Source organism: Agelaius tricolor, unplaced genomic scaffold (assembly GCF_023055355.1).
Source record: "Agelaius tricolor isolate 1412-34295 unplaced genomic scaffold, bAgeTri1.0.p SCAF_1, whole genome shotgun sequence".
NCBI lineage: Eukaryota > Metazoa > Chordata > Aves > Passeriformes > Icteridae > Agelaius > Agelaius tricolor.
This window is the reverse complement of record NW_027269261.1, coordinates 89,438,947-89,457,127: the sequence shown is the minus strand read 5'-3', so window position 1 is coordinate 89,457,127 and position 18,181 is coordinate 89,438,947. Positions and strand designations below refer to the sequence as shown.

Here is an 18,181-nt window from a genome sequence, read left to right as displayed (position 1 = left end):
AACTGCCCTTATAATTGCCCTTATAAGAAGTATTCTAGAAAAGAATTCACAAATGTAGAACAGTAAAGTACAAATACCTAATGGAAAAAAATCACTTCTACAAAGTCTATGGCAGGACTAACCTGTACTCACTGAATTACCTCTTCTGTCAGAGAATGTTACTGTGTGATTATGTTGTGAAAAAACTACATTTGAAATAACATGCAGGAGTGTTTCAGCAATTTTGAAAGTACTTAATTCTAAAGATTTTCAAAAAGATCCATCTCAGAATTTGAAAAAAGTTTACATTTTCTAATATGCACATTGTATTGGATATGAAAATTTCTTTTAATTGCAATGATAATGCTTTGATAATGCTTTTTACTTTTTTCTGCTGTAAAAGACTGAACACAAAGCTAAGTAGCTGCAATTAACTTACAGCTACTAAATGAGATAAAATAAATTAACATGTACATTAAGGATGCTGCAACAAGGCTAATATCATGGAGCGAAAAACATACAATTTCTAGGTTACAGAAAGAAAAAATTGTTTTGAAATCCTAATTTTCACGAAGAAAGGAAAAAATAAAGAATTTATTTATTTGCATTTTTCTTCTAGATGTTAGAAAATGGGTTAGTTTTGTTCACAAAAATAGCTTACTGATTACGGGATTTTTTTTTTATGTTTTTGTATTTTTCAGGAAATTACAGCGTATCAAGATTAAATCAAATCATGCTGCGTAAGTTCTTCTCCTATTAATGTTCACAATTAAGAACAACACATAATATTAGAAAAAAACCCTGAACTTTAAATTGAGTTCAGTGACAGAGTTCAGAAAGATTTGTTTTTCCTGTTACAAATCACTAGATTCTTTTACCAAGGTGGCCTAATTTCTACAGAAATTGATGATTCCAGCCCCTGTGGTGCAAGGTGTTCAGGCAGTGCTGTTTTTCAAATTGGAATGAGAAAACCTATCCCATTCTCAGAGACTATGAAGTGTCATCTCACACAGTGGTGTGCAGATGTCAAAGCATGCAGGCTGTCCCTGCAGTCTCCTGCCCTGAGTCATTTATGAACTTGTCACTTACCTCACTACCATTTATACGTGTCAGTCTGAATTTGGGGCTGGCTGAGTCTTAGAGGAAATAAAAGGTCAGATTTTCAAAAGCTTACAGTGGTGGAAATCTGTGAAAGGCAGTGGCTGTGGATCTGGTACCCAGGCACTATGCTGGCAGAAACTAACTTACTTGGGCAAAGGAGAAAAGTGTAGCATGAAAAGAAGGAAAATATTTAAATATATGTGAGTTAAGACTCTCTCTGCTTTAACTTAGGTTTTTTCCAGCTCTGCAAGGCTGTTAAGTTCTTCCAGCCTGTTTTGCTCACATACACTGAAAATATAAAGGAAAACAGAATACAGAAACTTAGCCAAACACAGAAAGAGACATGGGCAAATTTGAATTTGACTATCATATACTAGAGAGCCACAGAATCAGTCTCTAATGTTAGCTTTAGATTATTACATGGAGGAACTATCTTATGAAAAAATTTTGACACTCACTTCTCTGGAATGAATGTTAAACAAGAATAATTCAGAAAACATAAGACAAATCAGGATTTTTTTATTTTTACAACTCTTTGGCTGTAGCAAAACCTATATCCTTTATTTCTTATTTGTGAATCATGAACAGAGGATCTCTTAGGCTAGTTAGCAATCAGTATCTATGAAAGCTTGTTAAATTACAGAAAACAAAATCAAATTTACTCATGTGATTCCCTAGAAGAATTTTCACAAATACAAAACCCCAAAACTTGCTATAGCAGCAGTACTGAGATGACAGGTTTGCTACAGACATTTCAGTGATTGATCTTACCTGTAAGAACCATATATGACTTTCTTACAGTCAACAAGAATGAATTTTTGTTCCATTTTTCCATGGAATTTTGCTCCTGTTTTAGAATAGTAATCTTGTCCTTTCACTGTCCGCACCCTCATATTCTGAAAAAAACAATCCAAACACTTTATTTCATCTACTGTAGTCCGTGTTTAACATTCAGAGGGCTAAAATTCAGAGGAGCAGTAGGAGAAAAGTTAAATTATTACATATTAATAAATTCTGCAAGGAATGAAATGCTGATCCAACTTATCACCTAGGGACCAAAATGGCTGGTTACTGTTTTGGCTTCAAGACTGATGAGATTCCTTAGGCCTCAGAAAATGAAATTCTGCTTTTCCATAGCGATAACTTCAGAAAAGAGGTTCTGGCAGAAAACACCTTCAACAAGGGGAAAGAGGTTTTGTACTTCAAAAAAAAATTATTTCCATCAGCTGATGCACATGTTTATATGATTTCCAAGTACCTCAGCTAATCATAGAGAACACTTAAAAAAGCCAGGATCACTTTTATTTTAATTGAACAAGGCTGTTGTATCTACAAATACATATACCCTACTCTGAGATCACCCACTGAATGATACCACCTGGTGCTAGAATCCCTTGCAGATTTACCACCAATAAAATTTATCTATCAGCTTTGCACCATGAGATCAATCCCATTTTTAAATTCAGAGACACTAACACAACATGCATAGGTAGCACAAACTCAATGCAGCAGCTGATTTTGAATTCCATTAAGCTTTATGCTTTATTCATACAAACTCAGTAAATGGCACTTGGGAAATTTTCCACACTGGATCTCAAAGATATGGTGAATTTTTATCCCAGATTACTGATGAAACTAAATTACTGATGATTCAGCTAAGTCAGCATCTTGTAATTTTTCTCTCTCTACTGTCACTTGGGTTTTTATGCTCATAGAAACAGAAAATTTGAAAGAGGTTGTTACTATACCTCAGGGACTGCACTAATAACAATTTTCTAAAAGTTCTTATGGGGATGTAGAAAAAAAGACACATTTAACAGAAATCGTTACACAAAAGGTGCTTACTTATCTAAAATTTATATTCAATGCAAACCAACCCACAAGCAACTACTTCATGTAAATATAAGACAAAATGCTTCACAAGAGATAAAAGCAGCTTGGAAGATAACTGTGAATGATCACAATATTTACTGTAGTTTCTAGCCTTGGAATAATTTTTCTAGCAACCCTAAGCTTTCCAGTGGGAGTAAAATCCATAATTTAGTATTGGCAGTAAAAACCAAGAATCTACATGATTAGTACATACTCTGTACATATGGAAATGGTGGCATGTAAGAGCTGTAAGTAGACAGGAATGTCACATTTCAACAGGACTGCCACAAGGACAGGCTGCAGATCACAGCAGATGTGCTCTCTAAAGGTCAGCTGTGGGTGGAAGGGCTGCTCATGAAGCAAATGGAAAACACTGTGTACATGGTAATTCCAGCAAAATCAGGAGGATTAAATAAATATGGTAGGATAGGATAGGATAGGATAGGATAGGATAGGATAGGATAGGATAGGATAGGATAGGATAGGACTATTTCAGATGGAAAGGAGGAACAATGATCATCTACTCCAACTACCTGACAAATTCTCTACTGACCAAAAGTTAAAGTGACTTATTAAGGGCATTGTCCAAATGCCTCTCAAGCACTGATGGGCTTGGGGCATCGATCACTTCCCTAGGAAACCTGTTCCACTGTGTAACAACTCCCTTGGTGCTTCCTGATGTCCAGTCTAAACCTCCTGTGGTGGGCTGCACCATCCCCATACATACCAGGGGGAAGAGACCAGCACCTCCTTCTTCACTTCCCATCCTCAGGAAGCTGTAGAGATGTTCAAACTTACAAATTCATTTAAAATTCCAGTCTATAAAGTGTGACTGAGTTTGCAATACAGTGACATAAGCCTTCATTATCTATGGGAGCATTTCTACATTTGCCTAAAACATATGAAGTACTGGTAGATAGAGGCTGTAGGAGTTTTAAAGATAGCATCTACTACAATCCAATTAACTTTATCTTTCCAAACAGAAAATTCAAAAATTAGGATAAAATATCCATGATATGAAAGCACATTTCCAAATAACACATGCTTTCTAAATCAGTGTGTATTTCAGTGTTGGTTTCTTGAAACTTTTATCAAATGAAAAATCCAACCCCAGAAGCAAGAGTTACACTTAAAAGCTGCTGAGTTGGAAAATTAGGGTTTAACTCAAGTTATCAAAGTTGCTTAAACTTCATTTACTGTTAGGAGAGTTTTTGCTTTGCATTTTTGTCAAGCTTTGAAAAAGCTCAGCTCCATTAAAATGTACTCAATTCAACTCAGTTAGAATGTACAAAGCCAGCATTTAAGAATTACTTTTGTTCATCTAGTAAATGTAAAACATGTCTAACAAATATAAAACATAAAGTTTATCGCTTAAATAGATAAATACAAGAAGTATTATCTAGAAGTGCTGTAACATTTTAAAAGGTAAAAAATTTAAAAGCAAAAATACAGGTGGATACTTAGGTCTATTTTCAGAAATAGCTACAAAAGAATTAATAACAACCCAATTTGCATTACTGAATGCCAGGTTAACATAAATTTGCATCTCTAACTGCTAATCACTTTTGCCAACCTAATGTTCTGTCTTTTAAGTTTTCTGCATTCCAATTAGAAGTTTTCTTCTTGACGAAAATCAATTTTTGTGCTTTTCCAAATGATTTTGTTGAACTTTGAACAAGCGCACTGAAGAAAATAATTTCTTCACCAGCAGCTACTCAAGCTTCAACTAATTATGTTAAAAGCTTTTATTTGAAAGATAAATACTACAGAAATAGTGATTCCTGAAAAAGAAGAAAATACTGAAATTTACCCATTCTAAAGATAACCATAATAGTAACCCCTTACTTTAATAAAATCCTGTGAATTAGTAATGAAATTTGCATTTACTTTGATGATTGTTTTACCCAGCTCTATATACCACATAATTATATGTGTTTTTCAGACATATTTAATTATATTTAATCATATTTATGTCATTATAATTTGAAAAAGGTAACTTGAGAGCAGCTTATACATTTTCAAGTACCCATAACAAGTAATGCTGGCCTAAAGACATGCCAGTTGAACACATTAAATGTTACTTAGATAATGTCTGATCAGTATTGGACAGGACATAATTTGGGAATCAATGCTGGAGGCACAACCAAGTCTAATGGCTTGCAAATTACCATACTACACCAAAAAAAACCTTTGCCTTAGGTACACATAAGTTGATATATAAGTTTAAGTAGGCATATGTAAAAAAGGAATACAATTATTTACATTAAATTCCTGGGAGGTTTAAAAAAAAAATTGTAGTCACTGTAGTCACTCTTTTGCTTTTGTTTACCTTCTCTTCAGTATTTTTCCCCTTGTAGCTTTTCTATCCCTATTCCCTGATTCTGAACTCTTTTCTTCCCTTGGTCGGTCATCCATTACCAGATGGGAACGTGACAAGTGGCAGAGATCATGCTTACCTTTCTCACATAACACTTCCTTTTCCTGCACAGTTCATCCATCATTCTTCACCAGCTTTAAACCCTCTAATTAAGGTGCCAGGAATGCACGCTTTTATTAATCACCCAAAATCCCAAATCACCCAAACCATATCTGGAATATGGAAACAATGCATTTCACTTGGGATTAGAAGCAGTAAGCATACACATACTGAATTACAAACCCCATCTGGTAAGAAATGCTGGGCAAGATGAAGCTCCTGCCTGGCTTCATCCTCAGGCTATAGGACTGTCCTAACAGCAGTGTGCTCATCACAGCATCATTGTGGGGAAAGCAATCACTCATTTATAAATGGATCTCCTCTCTTGTCCAAGAGTTTACAGGACACTCAGGAACATTTAAAACATCCAGTGGCTGCAGTTTAAGGATAGCCACCAGTGCTATCCAGTTAAATGACCCAATGATGAACAAGAAACAAGCTCTAACCTCTTTTCTGTACATTTTCTGTACATTTTCTTTACATTTTCATTCCAGAGAGTGCCACATAACCATGATTTAAAATTCTGAAGTATTATTCACCACTACACATTTATTTTCCTTAGTAAAATCTCTCAAATATGATAACTAGGTACAGTGAGTATACTGGTCTCAAACATTTCATTTCAGCACTTTTTATTTGTAGGCACTGCTTTTATCGGTGTTCCATTACTTGCCCTGTATTTGCTGTCAAAATATGCACAAAGAAGAAAATGGATGTCTACCTAACATTTGGCCTAACAGTTTCAAAGGAAAAACAGTCAAATTTCTCATACTGTTCCTCATTACTATAATTATTTATTGTCCTGTGCCTCTCTTCTCCAGTAAGACAAAAGAGGTCACAGAATGATAGAATACCAGATTGGTAGGGACCTCAAGGATCATCTGATCCAACCATTCTTTGCCAAAGTACAGTCTGGTCAAGATGGCCCAACACCTGCCCCCTTGACTCTTAAACGTGTGCAGTGTTGAGGAATCCACCACTACCCCGAGGAAATTATTTCAATTATTTTCACAGTGACAGGTCTCACTGTGACAAAGTTTCCTCTTGGAATTTCTCCTGGAGTAACTTGTTCCCAAGATCCTTCATCCTTTCCATGTGACTACTTGTAAAAAATGAGTCTCTATCCTCTTTGTAGCCTCTCTTTCCATGCTAGAACACAGTGATCAGGTCTCTCTTTCTCTTCTCAAAGCTGAAAAAACTCAATTCTCTCAGCCTTTCCTCATTTGGCAGCTTACCAGTCCTTGGATCATCTTTGTGACCCTTCTCTGGACCTTCTCCAGCCTGTCCAGATCTTTTTTAAGTAGTGGGGATGAAAACTGAACACACTACTCCAAGCCCTGAGCAGAGTGGGACAATCAATGACTTGTTGATCTCTGCTGGTGATGGTGTTGCTGATGCAGCCCAGCATCCTGCTGGCTTTCCTGGCAGGAGCAGCACACTGCTCACTCACACTGAGCTTGCCACAGGCAGAACCCCAGCTGGCTATACCCCAGCCTGTGCTGCACTCCTGGATTATGCTTCCCCAGGTGCAAGACTTTATCCTCATGCTTCCTGAACTTTGTAAGGGCCTTGCTAGCCCACTCTTATAGCTAATCCAGGCCCTCCTGCAGGGTGCCTCTCCCTTCCAAAGTGCCCATTTATTCACTCCATCTGGTATCACCAGCAACCTTTCCCAGGGTACACTTGATCCTCTCATCCAGATGACTTATGGGGATATTAAACAGCATTGGGCCCAGAACTGATCCCTGGATGATTCCACTTGTGACAGACTGTCAGTTTAAAAAGTAGCTATTGACCACATATGTGCTGTACAAATGCCAAGTAGTTTTTAAGTTTGCTTCTATTCTGACTCTGAATATGACTCAATGACCACTCAAGACTTGACTGGAGTCTGGCCCTTATCACAGAAGTTCGCCCACAGATACAACATCATGCTGCGAGTGCCTATTTAATAACCAAATTTGCCTTAGATGTGGAAGTACTGGAAAACTTTTGATGATTTTGGTAACACTAGTGAGGAAAAACAGGCTGCAAGCAGGTCTCAAGAGCAGCTCCTACTGTGTATTTAAACATGCATATCTGGGAGTAGATTTCACAGAAGGAAAGTAAAATCAATTAATGGTTTAATTTTCCCTTTCCCTCAATTCATTAAAAATATTAAGAGGATTATCAGGTAATAAACAGGTCCTGTCAAACAGCTTTCAATATCCTCCTGTAGCAAAATGATTCTTCATTATTAGCAGAAGAGTAAAAACGAGGCTCCTACAGAGCATAGAACCTCCACCATCTCACCTCATATCAAATAAGATACCTGTCAGTAGCAGAAAAAAGAATTACTTATTAGTTTCTGAAAAATCACCTGGAAAAAAAACGTAACAACTCTTCATCTCTCTATGCAAATGAATTGCTAACCAAGTAACTCAGACCAGGGACAAAGTTAATCAAAGAAGCTTAGGTAGAGGAAAAAAAAAAAAGAAGAAAAAAAAAAGAAACAAACCAATTAATTACTGAGGACAAATGGAGTACAGCCAGAAAATGAATGAAACTGGAAAAGAGTAATGGGAAAGTACAGGAAAGGAATTATTCAGGCTTCACTGATGGATGTGATGTCAAGATTGAGTAAAATACTGAGTAAATATTGAGTAAAAAACAACCTACATGAAAAGATGCTGCAGGAAAGACTAAAAATTATTCTAGTAACCCCTGATTTCCTAGTTTCCTACATGGAATTCACAAAATAACAACAGAATATATGGTCCATCCATTTTTTCAGCTGTATGTTTCAAAAAAGAAGAAAACATGCCCTGAATTTGGAGTCAGACTTCAGATGAGAAAAACTCTCTGCACAGACATTTAATGAAGATTTATGAACAAAATCCTCTTTCTTTTCCATACAGAAGACTACTTAGTTGTAAATGTGAATTAAAAAATACAGTATTGTTCATTAGTGCATTTCAGGTTTTTTACTGATTCAAAGGGAGAGAAAAAGAGACAGAGGTGTTGAGTCTGAAACACTTTGCAGAAAACTCATCACAAGTGTAAGGACTAAGAAGCATCATCCATACTCCAACAAGACTGAACCAAATCATGCCAGACAAGAACAAGACCAATGCTGCTGGTGCTACATTTTCAGGAAAAACAATAGACCCACACAGCTCTGTTCTCTTCTTACCCTTCTCTTCATTGAATAGAAGGGCAAGACCAGAAGCCAGGAGTACAAAAAGTTGAAGATGTTTATCTTTTTTCTGAACCTTGAGTAATGTGAAAAAGGGAAAGAGAGAAAACATCTTCAAAATACTGGCTATTCTTTCATAGTCACCTGCATTTCCCTTTTATCCTCTAAAAAGGCACAGGAGTTAATCTGCAGGAGTAGTAAACTGCTATTCTCAGAGCAACAGTCACTGGGAGTAGCCCATGGATGAGAAGACCATTAATTTGAACAGCTTTATTACAAGCTAAACTGGAAACTCAGCACAAAACAGGATTATTGCTTAGCTCTTTGGCATATATTTTTTATTTTCTGATTAAACTCAAAGTATTCTAAGTTAACCTTGCAGAATAAAGATGTATTTTATTTCTCCCACCAAAACCCAGAAACCTATAAAACACAGTGTCACTGAAGAGGCTACATACAAACCTCTCCAATCCCCACTAATCCATACAAAATCCACTCTGATCTATGTATATTAAATTTTCAACCATAATATAAATACCTAGAAGTCTATAAAACTGCCTTAAAAAGACAACCTTGAATCCAAGGAAGGTAAGCTTTTGAAACAACTGTTCATGGAAACAGTTTTCATATTTTGAAAGTGCATATGGCATTTTTGAGACATCACTTGAATGAGACAGTCTTAATTGATTTTTTATTTTGGAAGGAAAAAACTCATTCCATATATGGACATAGACCATTTTTAGCAACCCCTATGGTATAATTAGCCCAAGTAATCAGCAAATGGTGATATCTCAAGTTCCAGAATATGGAAGTACTGCCAAATACTGACTTCATGAAGGCAATCACTACCAGTGTTTATAAAACACCACAGTTTTGGTGGTTTTTCCTCAGAAGTTCCCATCACTCTGTGTATTAGGCAACCAGAGACAAAGAAACAAGCACAGCAAGTAGAATGGGAATACTTCTGAGGATGTAAGTCAACACTACAGAATAAAAAAGGGTATAAAATAGAGTTTGCTCCAAACATCTACCAAAAAGTCTTCTTTATCCTCACAAATACACCACATCTCTCTGCGATTCCTGGACTGGGTTCTTAGAACAGGCAAGCAATTTCAAATGGAACTATGAGTTAAAGCAGTGCTCAGAACTTTGCAAAAAGACTTTGACAACATCCTTGGAACTCCTTTATTACTGCCAGCAGTACAGTAAACCTACAAGTATTTATGAAGCACTTATGTCAGTTCAGTGCAGCTCATGGTTTATATTCTAATCCCTGATAAATGTTTAGGCAGTGCAGGACATCTCACCAAAATGTAAATGTCATCTTGTAATCTCTCTTACAGGATAAAATTACATATTTAATGTATAAAAGGAATAGGACAAAGCACAGACATGGAAATATGGATTTTCAGGAAAACACTACAAAAATAGAATCTTGGGCCTCCTGAAGTATTTTAATGCAGAACCTTAAAGAAGAAATCATGAAATGGAGTACGCAAATTTATCTAAGTCTTATGACTTTATCTGCAGGCAACTATAGGAGAAAGGATAAAAAGAAGCTTAGTTTTTCAGTATTCCTAAATACACAATAATGGAAAAATATTTTATAAAATATATATGGAAGTTATGATATTCTACGAAATGCACTTGTTTTGACACCTGAAAAAGATGCTTTTAAAAATATATATATATCTGTAGAGAGCGTTCTGCTGAGAGCTTACCTATTTACACCTGGTTTTTAATTTGAAAAATCAGTATTTAATAACCACTCTTCCAATAATAATCACTTTTCAGTGGGCTGTGGAGGAGTAAGTAGTGAATGTTCATGCAAAGGAAGACAGTATGCCTTACCCTGAGCCTCTGAACTTGACAGCCTTGTTTCTCTGTCATCTTCAGAAAGTGACTGAAGTTCGATTCATCAAGCAGGATATACACTGCAATTCCTCTAGTAGATGCTTCCACGATTTCTCTAAAAATATCCACATCTGTAAACATATCCATAACAATGGCAATCACCTGAATCAAACAGGAAAGACACAAATTATTGTATTGTATAAATCATATATAGAATTCTTCACTGAAGCCTGCACTGAGCAGCAAATACACTAATATTTTTACACATTAAAATGTTCTAATTCCTATGTAGTTCCACTAAACCTGAAAGCTTTGAAGACCACTGGATCTTCTTTTTGAGAAATCAAGTGAGCACCTGGGTGACGTCTGCCACAAGTACCAATGTCCAGCAAAATGAGTTGTGGGTTGTCTTGATTTTGTCTGGAATCAAGATGATTTTGTTCCTAATAGACTGTACCATGCTGTGGCTGGGATTTAGCACAAGAAAAATGTTAATAACAAGCTGATGTGGTTGTTGCTAAGTAGAGTTTACCCCAAGTGAAGGACTTATCAGTGTTCCATGCTCTGCCAGTGAGCAGGTGCATAAGAAACCAGGAGGAAGCACAATCAGGACAGCTGACCCAAACTGGCCAAAGGGATATTCCACACTTCAGAATGTCAGGGTCAGGGTGCAAACTGAGGGGAGTTGGCTGGGAGGGGCCCATCACTGCTCAGGGACTCTCTGGGCATTGGTCAGTGAGTGGTGAGCAACTGTAATGTTCATCACTTGTTTTATTGGGCTTTACTTCTCCCTCTCTCTCTCTCTTATCCTTTTACTTACAATTATTGTTATAAATACCAATAATATCCTTTTATTGTTATAATATTTTACTTTCTGTGTAAAAATGTACTTTACTATAGTAAATTTACTTATTCAATTATTAATCTGTTCTTATCTTTACCCGCAAGGGTTTACTTCTTTCCAATTCTCTACTCCATACCACTAAAGGGATGAATGAGCAAGTGGGTGTGTGGAACTTGGTTGCTGGTTGGGGTTAAACCATGACATGGGTGTGTGTAGTGACTGGTTTTATGAGGGAAAAGGAAACTCAGTAAGGGTTCCCTCCCAGAAAGGGAGGGAAAAACAGCAATACAAATGCTGTGGAAAAACCTTCAAAATACAATTCCATGATGCATTAAAAAAAAAAAAAATCAGATAAAATTTTTGTACATGAGGCTTCTCAGTCTTTCATCATTTTCTCTAAAGCTAATGGCTCAAGAGCTTGAAGCAGCTAATAGGCAGACACTGAAGAGCTGGAGGCACTCTTACTGGGACAAAATGTTCTCAGCCCGTGAGAGCTTGGCTCAAGAAGATCAGCATGCTGAACACCAGCTACCAACACCCTTCAATCCACAGGGATAAAGCAAGTGTGTCTGATTTGGAAAAGCAATGTCCCTCTAGTGGTATTTTGGATATACATATATAGAAATGTTGTACTGTTGACATAACTTTAGTAATTTGGGAAGAACTACTGTTGAAAGGTGAAAGGAAATAAGAGGAAGAACCAGGGTCTGTGTAACTTGTAAAGGTATTATTTTTATCCACTAGTATTTTCATGAAAAGTTCCAATGAGATGTCTTAGGTGCAAATTCAAACCAAATAAAACCTTTCACAGATATCAGAGCAGGTTTTACCATTTTCACTAATCTTTAAACTATACATCAACTTTAAAGGTGTAATTGTTAAGTTGCAAGTACTCATCTTATTCTAGAACTGAAATATTTACCTCACACAGGTAAATGCTGTTGCACACAACCAGGTAAAAGTTATGTCTCCAGTCAGTTGTACAAATTACCTTTTTTGAATCCCACCTGCTTAGAACTAAAAGCTTCATTTATGCTGAACATGTAATTAAATCACTAGAACTATAAATGAGAGAAAACTTACATAAAGCAAAAGTAAAATAACAATGAAAACAACTAGAAAAGTAAAAAGACAACTCCTGAATAAGAGAAAAGGAACAAACTTGGCCTCTACATTTCATGTCACCTGGCAATAAAGTCTTCACAAATCCACCAGTCAAAGAGGAACTGAATAGCATCAAAGAATTCCATTCTTTTGAATATCTTAAGTAACATGCCAATGCACTACCTCATTTTCTTTACTGACTTTTTGAAAGTAAAACCTAAACGTGTTTTTCTCCAGTTCAGAATATGTTTCTTTATCTGAGGACTGAAAACATGAATGTTTATCTTGACTCCAAGGATCTCATCACTTTCAGACTGCACCTTCTGCTTGGTCTTGTTTCTGAGATATACAGCATTAACTGAACAAGGCAACCCTGTTTATTCATCTGTCTTGTTTCACTTGTGTCTGAGAAGAAAACTGCCAAGACAGATCAAGTATGGTAGGTAAAGACCAGCAAATAACCTGTTCTCAAATTTGAGTCTGTTTCATTACCTGTTTACCCCTTCCTCTGAACTCCCTAATTTCTTCCTAGAATTTTCTTTTCTTCAGATCTTCAAGGAATGGGTGCCCATTGCATTCTAGGATCAATTTAAACGTAAGAAAAAAATCCTGAATGGATTCATTAGTGTTGTACACTGATACAAGTACATCCATTTGTGTATTTCCTACAAACCAGAGGTGACTCTTCTTGAATGTCCTCATTACGCTGCCCATTTACTCTTAGCAACACTCAACACTCAATTAAACACAAACATAATTAGGCTTGGCTGCTGGAGAAGAGTGCCAAATTTGAACAATGCATACAATACACATATGATACATATAATATGTAAAAAGTCATTAACAGTGATAAGGTAATTTCTGCATACTGATTTCCATAAACCAAAACAGATGTTTGACCATAAACTATAAATTTTCATTCAGAAAGAGTGGATTCCATTAAGGTCATGGAACAGTCTGGCCTTTTATGTGTCTTTTAAATGTATTAAACTTCCTTTTTTTTTTTTTTCCCTCCATTTAATAGGGGTGTGTGTACATTTCCCCTGTTTCCATATTTTGCAGCAGAAGGGAGTATTGCACATGGGAAAAGACAAAGCAAATACAATATTCAAGGTTCCAAGTTTTGATTAATTAAGGAGACCAAGATTAGGAAATTACTTCAGTGAGGTATTCTATAATGTGTACCTACCTTTAATTAAAGCTGCAAAACCAGCTGCAGGATTAGTTACTTGCTGCATCACTTTGGAAGAAAAGATTCCACTGCTGTGTTTTTACTTTTGTTTTTGCAATTGCAGAGCTAATTTCCACCCTGGTACTTACAAGAACACAACAGTGGATTCCAGCAAGGAAGAAAAACTGATATAATTCAAACTGCAGAAATACATCAGAAAATTGCCTATTCCATACATCCTGTTTCTTTTAGTCATAACAATACTATCCTGAGTCAAGAAAACCTCCTCAAGGCAGAAAGCTATAATGTCAGGAGGTTTCCTTACAAACTGCCTTTTTTCCAAAGCATATTTGTCTTCCACAATGCAAAGATCTTTTTAAAAGGAACCACTCATGCTTTTGAAGCAAATACCGTGGCCTTCCAACCATTACAGGAAAACTGGATGGGTACAGCAGTTTTTTGATGAAAGCACCAGAATTCTGTGAGAACTTTCCAAACCTTGTCAAACTGATTATCACCCTGATCAAAAATGACCCTCATTTGGGAATGGCTAAGCAAGCATGTTACAGGAAGGAAAAAAATAGTTGATAGAGCAGACACTTGCTGTGCATAACATCACACAGCACTGAAATTATGCACAGCAAGAGGGAACTATCACCACCTGGGCGGGTACTGGATAGAAGAGAACATTTCAATGATCAACTAAAAGTGAAGACAATGCAGAAACCAGTTTTTATGCTAGTGTTCTTCTCCCAGAATTATCTTTTGATTGTCACTGCTAGTATTTTTATCTTATCTACCCATTCTTCTTTTTTTTTTAAGTGATGATTATTTTTTAAGCTTAAAATTTGGTTTCAATGACGTCCTTACAGTACAAGAAAATCTGCTAAAGTCAATAAGCACAAAATTATTCCTAAGGAATCTGACAGGATGATCAATTTAACTGGAGGCTGCAGTAGAGCCATATGCTATTATCCTTCTTACTGTCTTGACACTAAGACTATGCTTTGCAACAGAAAAGTAAACTATACACCATTCTTTGACATTTAAAAACATGTAAATACAGAGAGGAAAGTATAATTTTGTTGAATAGAACTATTTTTATGTAAATATCCTAAACTGATCTTTTTCAGAAAGCTGATTTATTTAATTTGCATGTTAGTGAGGAAAGTACCATTTTAAAGCTCAGTATCTCTAAACTATCATCACTCTGTACAAATACAGAGTATTCTTTTCATTCTTTCAAAGTTTTTAATCTTCAATTTCAGTAAATGACCAACTCCTACAAAAAGTACCACTGACAAGGTTCATGAAAGACACACATATATTTCTTTGTTGGTTAAAACAAAAAGCTATAGCTGGAATATCCTGCATATCCTTGATAAACAGGAGATTATGTACATGGTAACATGGCAACAGAGTGGATAACATGACATAATGGAGGCAATGCTCAGTTCTGTGGCGCCTGTTATGTTACAGGGTAAGTTTCTGCTACTTTGGGCCCATCCATGTGCATTGTAACTGCTTAGATACTTCTCACCTTCAGAAACTAACTCTATTCAGAGGCTTATCCAGAAAGAAATTGCCAATTCCAAAAGTTTCACTTATCAATAAACATCTCCTGAGTGTGTCCAGGGGAGGGCCACCACCAAGAGGGCACTGTCCCTGTGCAGACCACACGAAGGAGCTGGGTTGTTCAGTCTGGAGCAAAGACGGTTTCAGGGAATCTTACAGCAGTTCCTGGTACTTTACAGGGAAGTTCTCAAGGGACAAGGTCAGGTTCTTTGCAGTGGTGGCAGGACAAAAGACAATGGTTACAGTGAAACGAGAGCAGTTCTGCCTGGATATAGGGAACCCCTTATTCCCACAAGGACACCCCAGCAGTACAGCAGGTTGCCCAGAGTGGTCCAGTTTGCATTCTTGGGGGTTTTCAAGCCCCTGCTGGATAAAGCCCTGGGCAACCTGTTCAGATATTACCACTAGCCATGCTCTAAGCAGGAGGCTGGGCTGGAGACTTCCAAACTGACCAAAGGCTGCAACTCAATGATTCAGAGATCTTCATTCCCATCATTTTCAAAATGAAAGCAAATTCTGCCATGTTTGGCAGTCATTATAAACTTTGCTGTGAGGCCTAAAGAAAACAAACAGATACTATAAAAAGAGAACACAGAGAAATAAAGGAGTTTTTCTGCTTTACTTCTTCCATTCTTGATAAGAAAAAATAAGTGGATTTTAATCTTCATTGAGTTTTAGGACATCAAAGTCAACCTTTTTAAATAAGTGTGTGCTGAAATTCAAGCATAAATGTAACAAAAGGCCTTTACTGCTAGCACTAAGGAAGTCTATTTTGTGAACTCTTGACAGTTTCATTATCTCAGCATTACCACTTCTTTCACAAATATGAATTATGATTCTCCAGGTTATATATTGCAGTGTGTGTCATTTAACAACTCCTTTGCTATAAACAGTAAAAATATAGGAGTCCTCTACTCAAACTGCTTGCTTAGGGCAGGCTTTACAAGGGACACCTACCAATATCAATAACCTAGTAAAGAATAATGCTGAAGACCTACCTACACTGCAAGAGTATTGATTTCTTGTAACCCACATGCAGCTTACTTTGGTCATTACATGACAAAAATCCATATTGCTGTGCAGTGCTTTAAATGTCACCACCCTTTCTCACCCCAAGAATAGAGAAGCACATCACTGACAGAATTATTAATTCTATTTTCATTGACCTCTGTTACTCCAGTCCTCTTTTTGCAGATCTCTGTTTTGGGGAGAATCTCCTTGAGGCACAGGCTCAGTGCTATGTGAGTCTGGCCCTTCTCAGAGAGCAGGCAATTCCAACAGTGCAGAAGGAGGATTCAGGGCTGTGTACCATGCTGCTAGAACAGGAGGCAGGCAGCAAATGGACTGCTCAGTTTCTGGCATCAGAAGAGACAAATTTGGTGGTCAATGCAAACAACCTCCCTCTAGTAAGCTATATAATATGTCCCACAAATTATTGTGGTTCTTTTCTCAATTATATTATGTTGGTTTTTATGGTTGAGGGTTTAGGTCCAGTTTACTTTTCCTGCAATTCATATTAACAGCTCCCTAATAAATCATCTGTTATCCTTACATTCTGGCACTGTTGCTCACACCAGAGTGCTTCTAAGAAATAAGTTCATTAATTTGGTATTAATTTGCAAAATTGAAGACAGCCCTGAAATGCTTTGCACAACACATCATTTTATGGCAAAGTCTACTTTGAAACCATTTGTCCTGGATGAATTGCTGAGGTCTCACAATACAGTAACAAATGAGAAGTCTTCCAATAAAGTGCCAAAGTGTAATGTAATGAGGGAAGCCTTGCTCTGTAAATACATGATAATACAATAATATAAATAGTAATCAACCATCTGAGTATTATCCATTCTCCTACAATTTCTGTGGCAATATAATGGAACAAATACTGACATGATTTATACCTATGCAAAATTCATGAAATTAATATCACTACTTGTTGCATTGTCACTACTTGTATTATCATCATAATTGACCCCCTGAGATCTTATTTAATATATTTAATTTGGCTCTACAGACACAGAGCAATATACCATAACTATGCAGTGTACTTGGAAATGTTCTCCCACTATTGCATTCTTTAAAAGCAATTTAATTAACTACAGGGTGAAGTCTGGCACTTCATTATTACAAGCAGCTACACCACCTCAGAATCAGCTCTCCTAACCCTCACTTATCCTCTTTTCCTCCTCCTGCTCCAAATTAGTTCTACCATTTATTCTGAGGACAGAAAAACACATGCTCTCAGAACCAAGTGCACCTTCTGTTCTGATCACCAAGCCTCATTTTATCATGCCACATATCACCTACAAAATCTAAGAATTTTAAAGTAAAAACTAAGTTAATAAAAATTAACTTCCAACAGGTACATGAGCAATCCTCAATAACCTTAATAGTTTTTCCCTGCAACAGGACACGAGAAAAGCTCAACATCAACACAAAATCATATAAATAAGGTCACTGTCCAGAAAACATAAACTAAACTTTTAGCTATCTCCTGCAATACAACAAGAAAAACCAATGCAAACTATTAGAAAATTATGAAGGCGGGTAACCACATAAGGCAACTATACAAATAATTTTCACAGAATTCACAGAATGACAAGGATGGAAGAGACCTTAAAGATTGAGTCCAACCCATGCCCAAACATCTCACTAAACCATGGCACCAAGTGCCACATCCATTCTTTTTTTAAACACATCCAGGGATGGTGACTCCACCACCTCCCTGGGCAGACCATTCCAGTACTTTACCACTCCTTCTGTAAAAAACTTTTTCCTAATATCCAACCTATATTTCCCTTGGTGCAGCTTAAGACTGTGTCCTCTGGTTCTCTCAGTTGCTGCCTGGAGAAAGAGACCAACCCTCACCTGACTACAGCCGCCTTTCAGGGAGTTGCTGAGAGTGATAAGGTCACCTCTGAGTCTCCTTTTCTCCCGACTAAACAACCCCAGCACCCTTTTAAACTGCGTTTATCTGTGCAGTCCATATGGTATCTGTTCTGTCCAAGAAACACACAAAAAAGATGTGAA

At 36.8% G+C, this 18,181-nt stretch overlaps 1 protein-coding gene across 1 annotated transcript in view; it reads right to left on the bottom strand.

Annotated features, from left to right (window-relative positions):
- Positions 1–18,181, bottom strand: part of FAM83B (family with sequence similarity 83 member B) — a 44,727-nt gene that overhangs the window by 2,586 nt on the left and 23,960 nt on the right. The window contains exons 2-3 of the mRNA XM_071432011.1: positions 10,455–10,619; positions 1,852–1,976 (exon numbers count right to left, since the gene is read on the bottom strand). Of these exons, the coding sequence (XP_071288112.1) occupies positions 1,852–1,976; positions 10,455–10,619 (290 nt within the window). The remainder of the gene's footprint in view (positions 1–1,851; positions 1,977–10,454; positions 10,620–18,181) is intronic.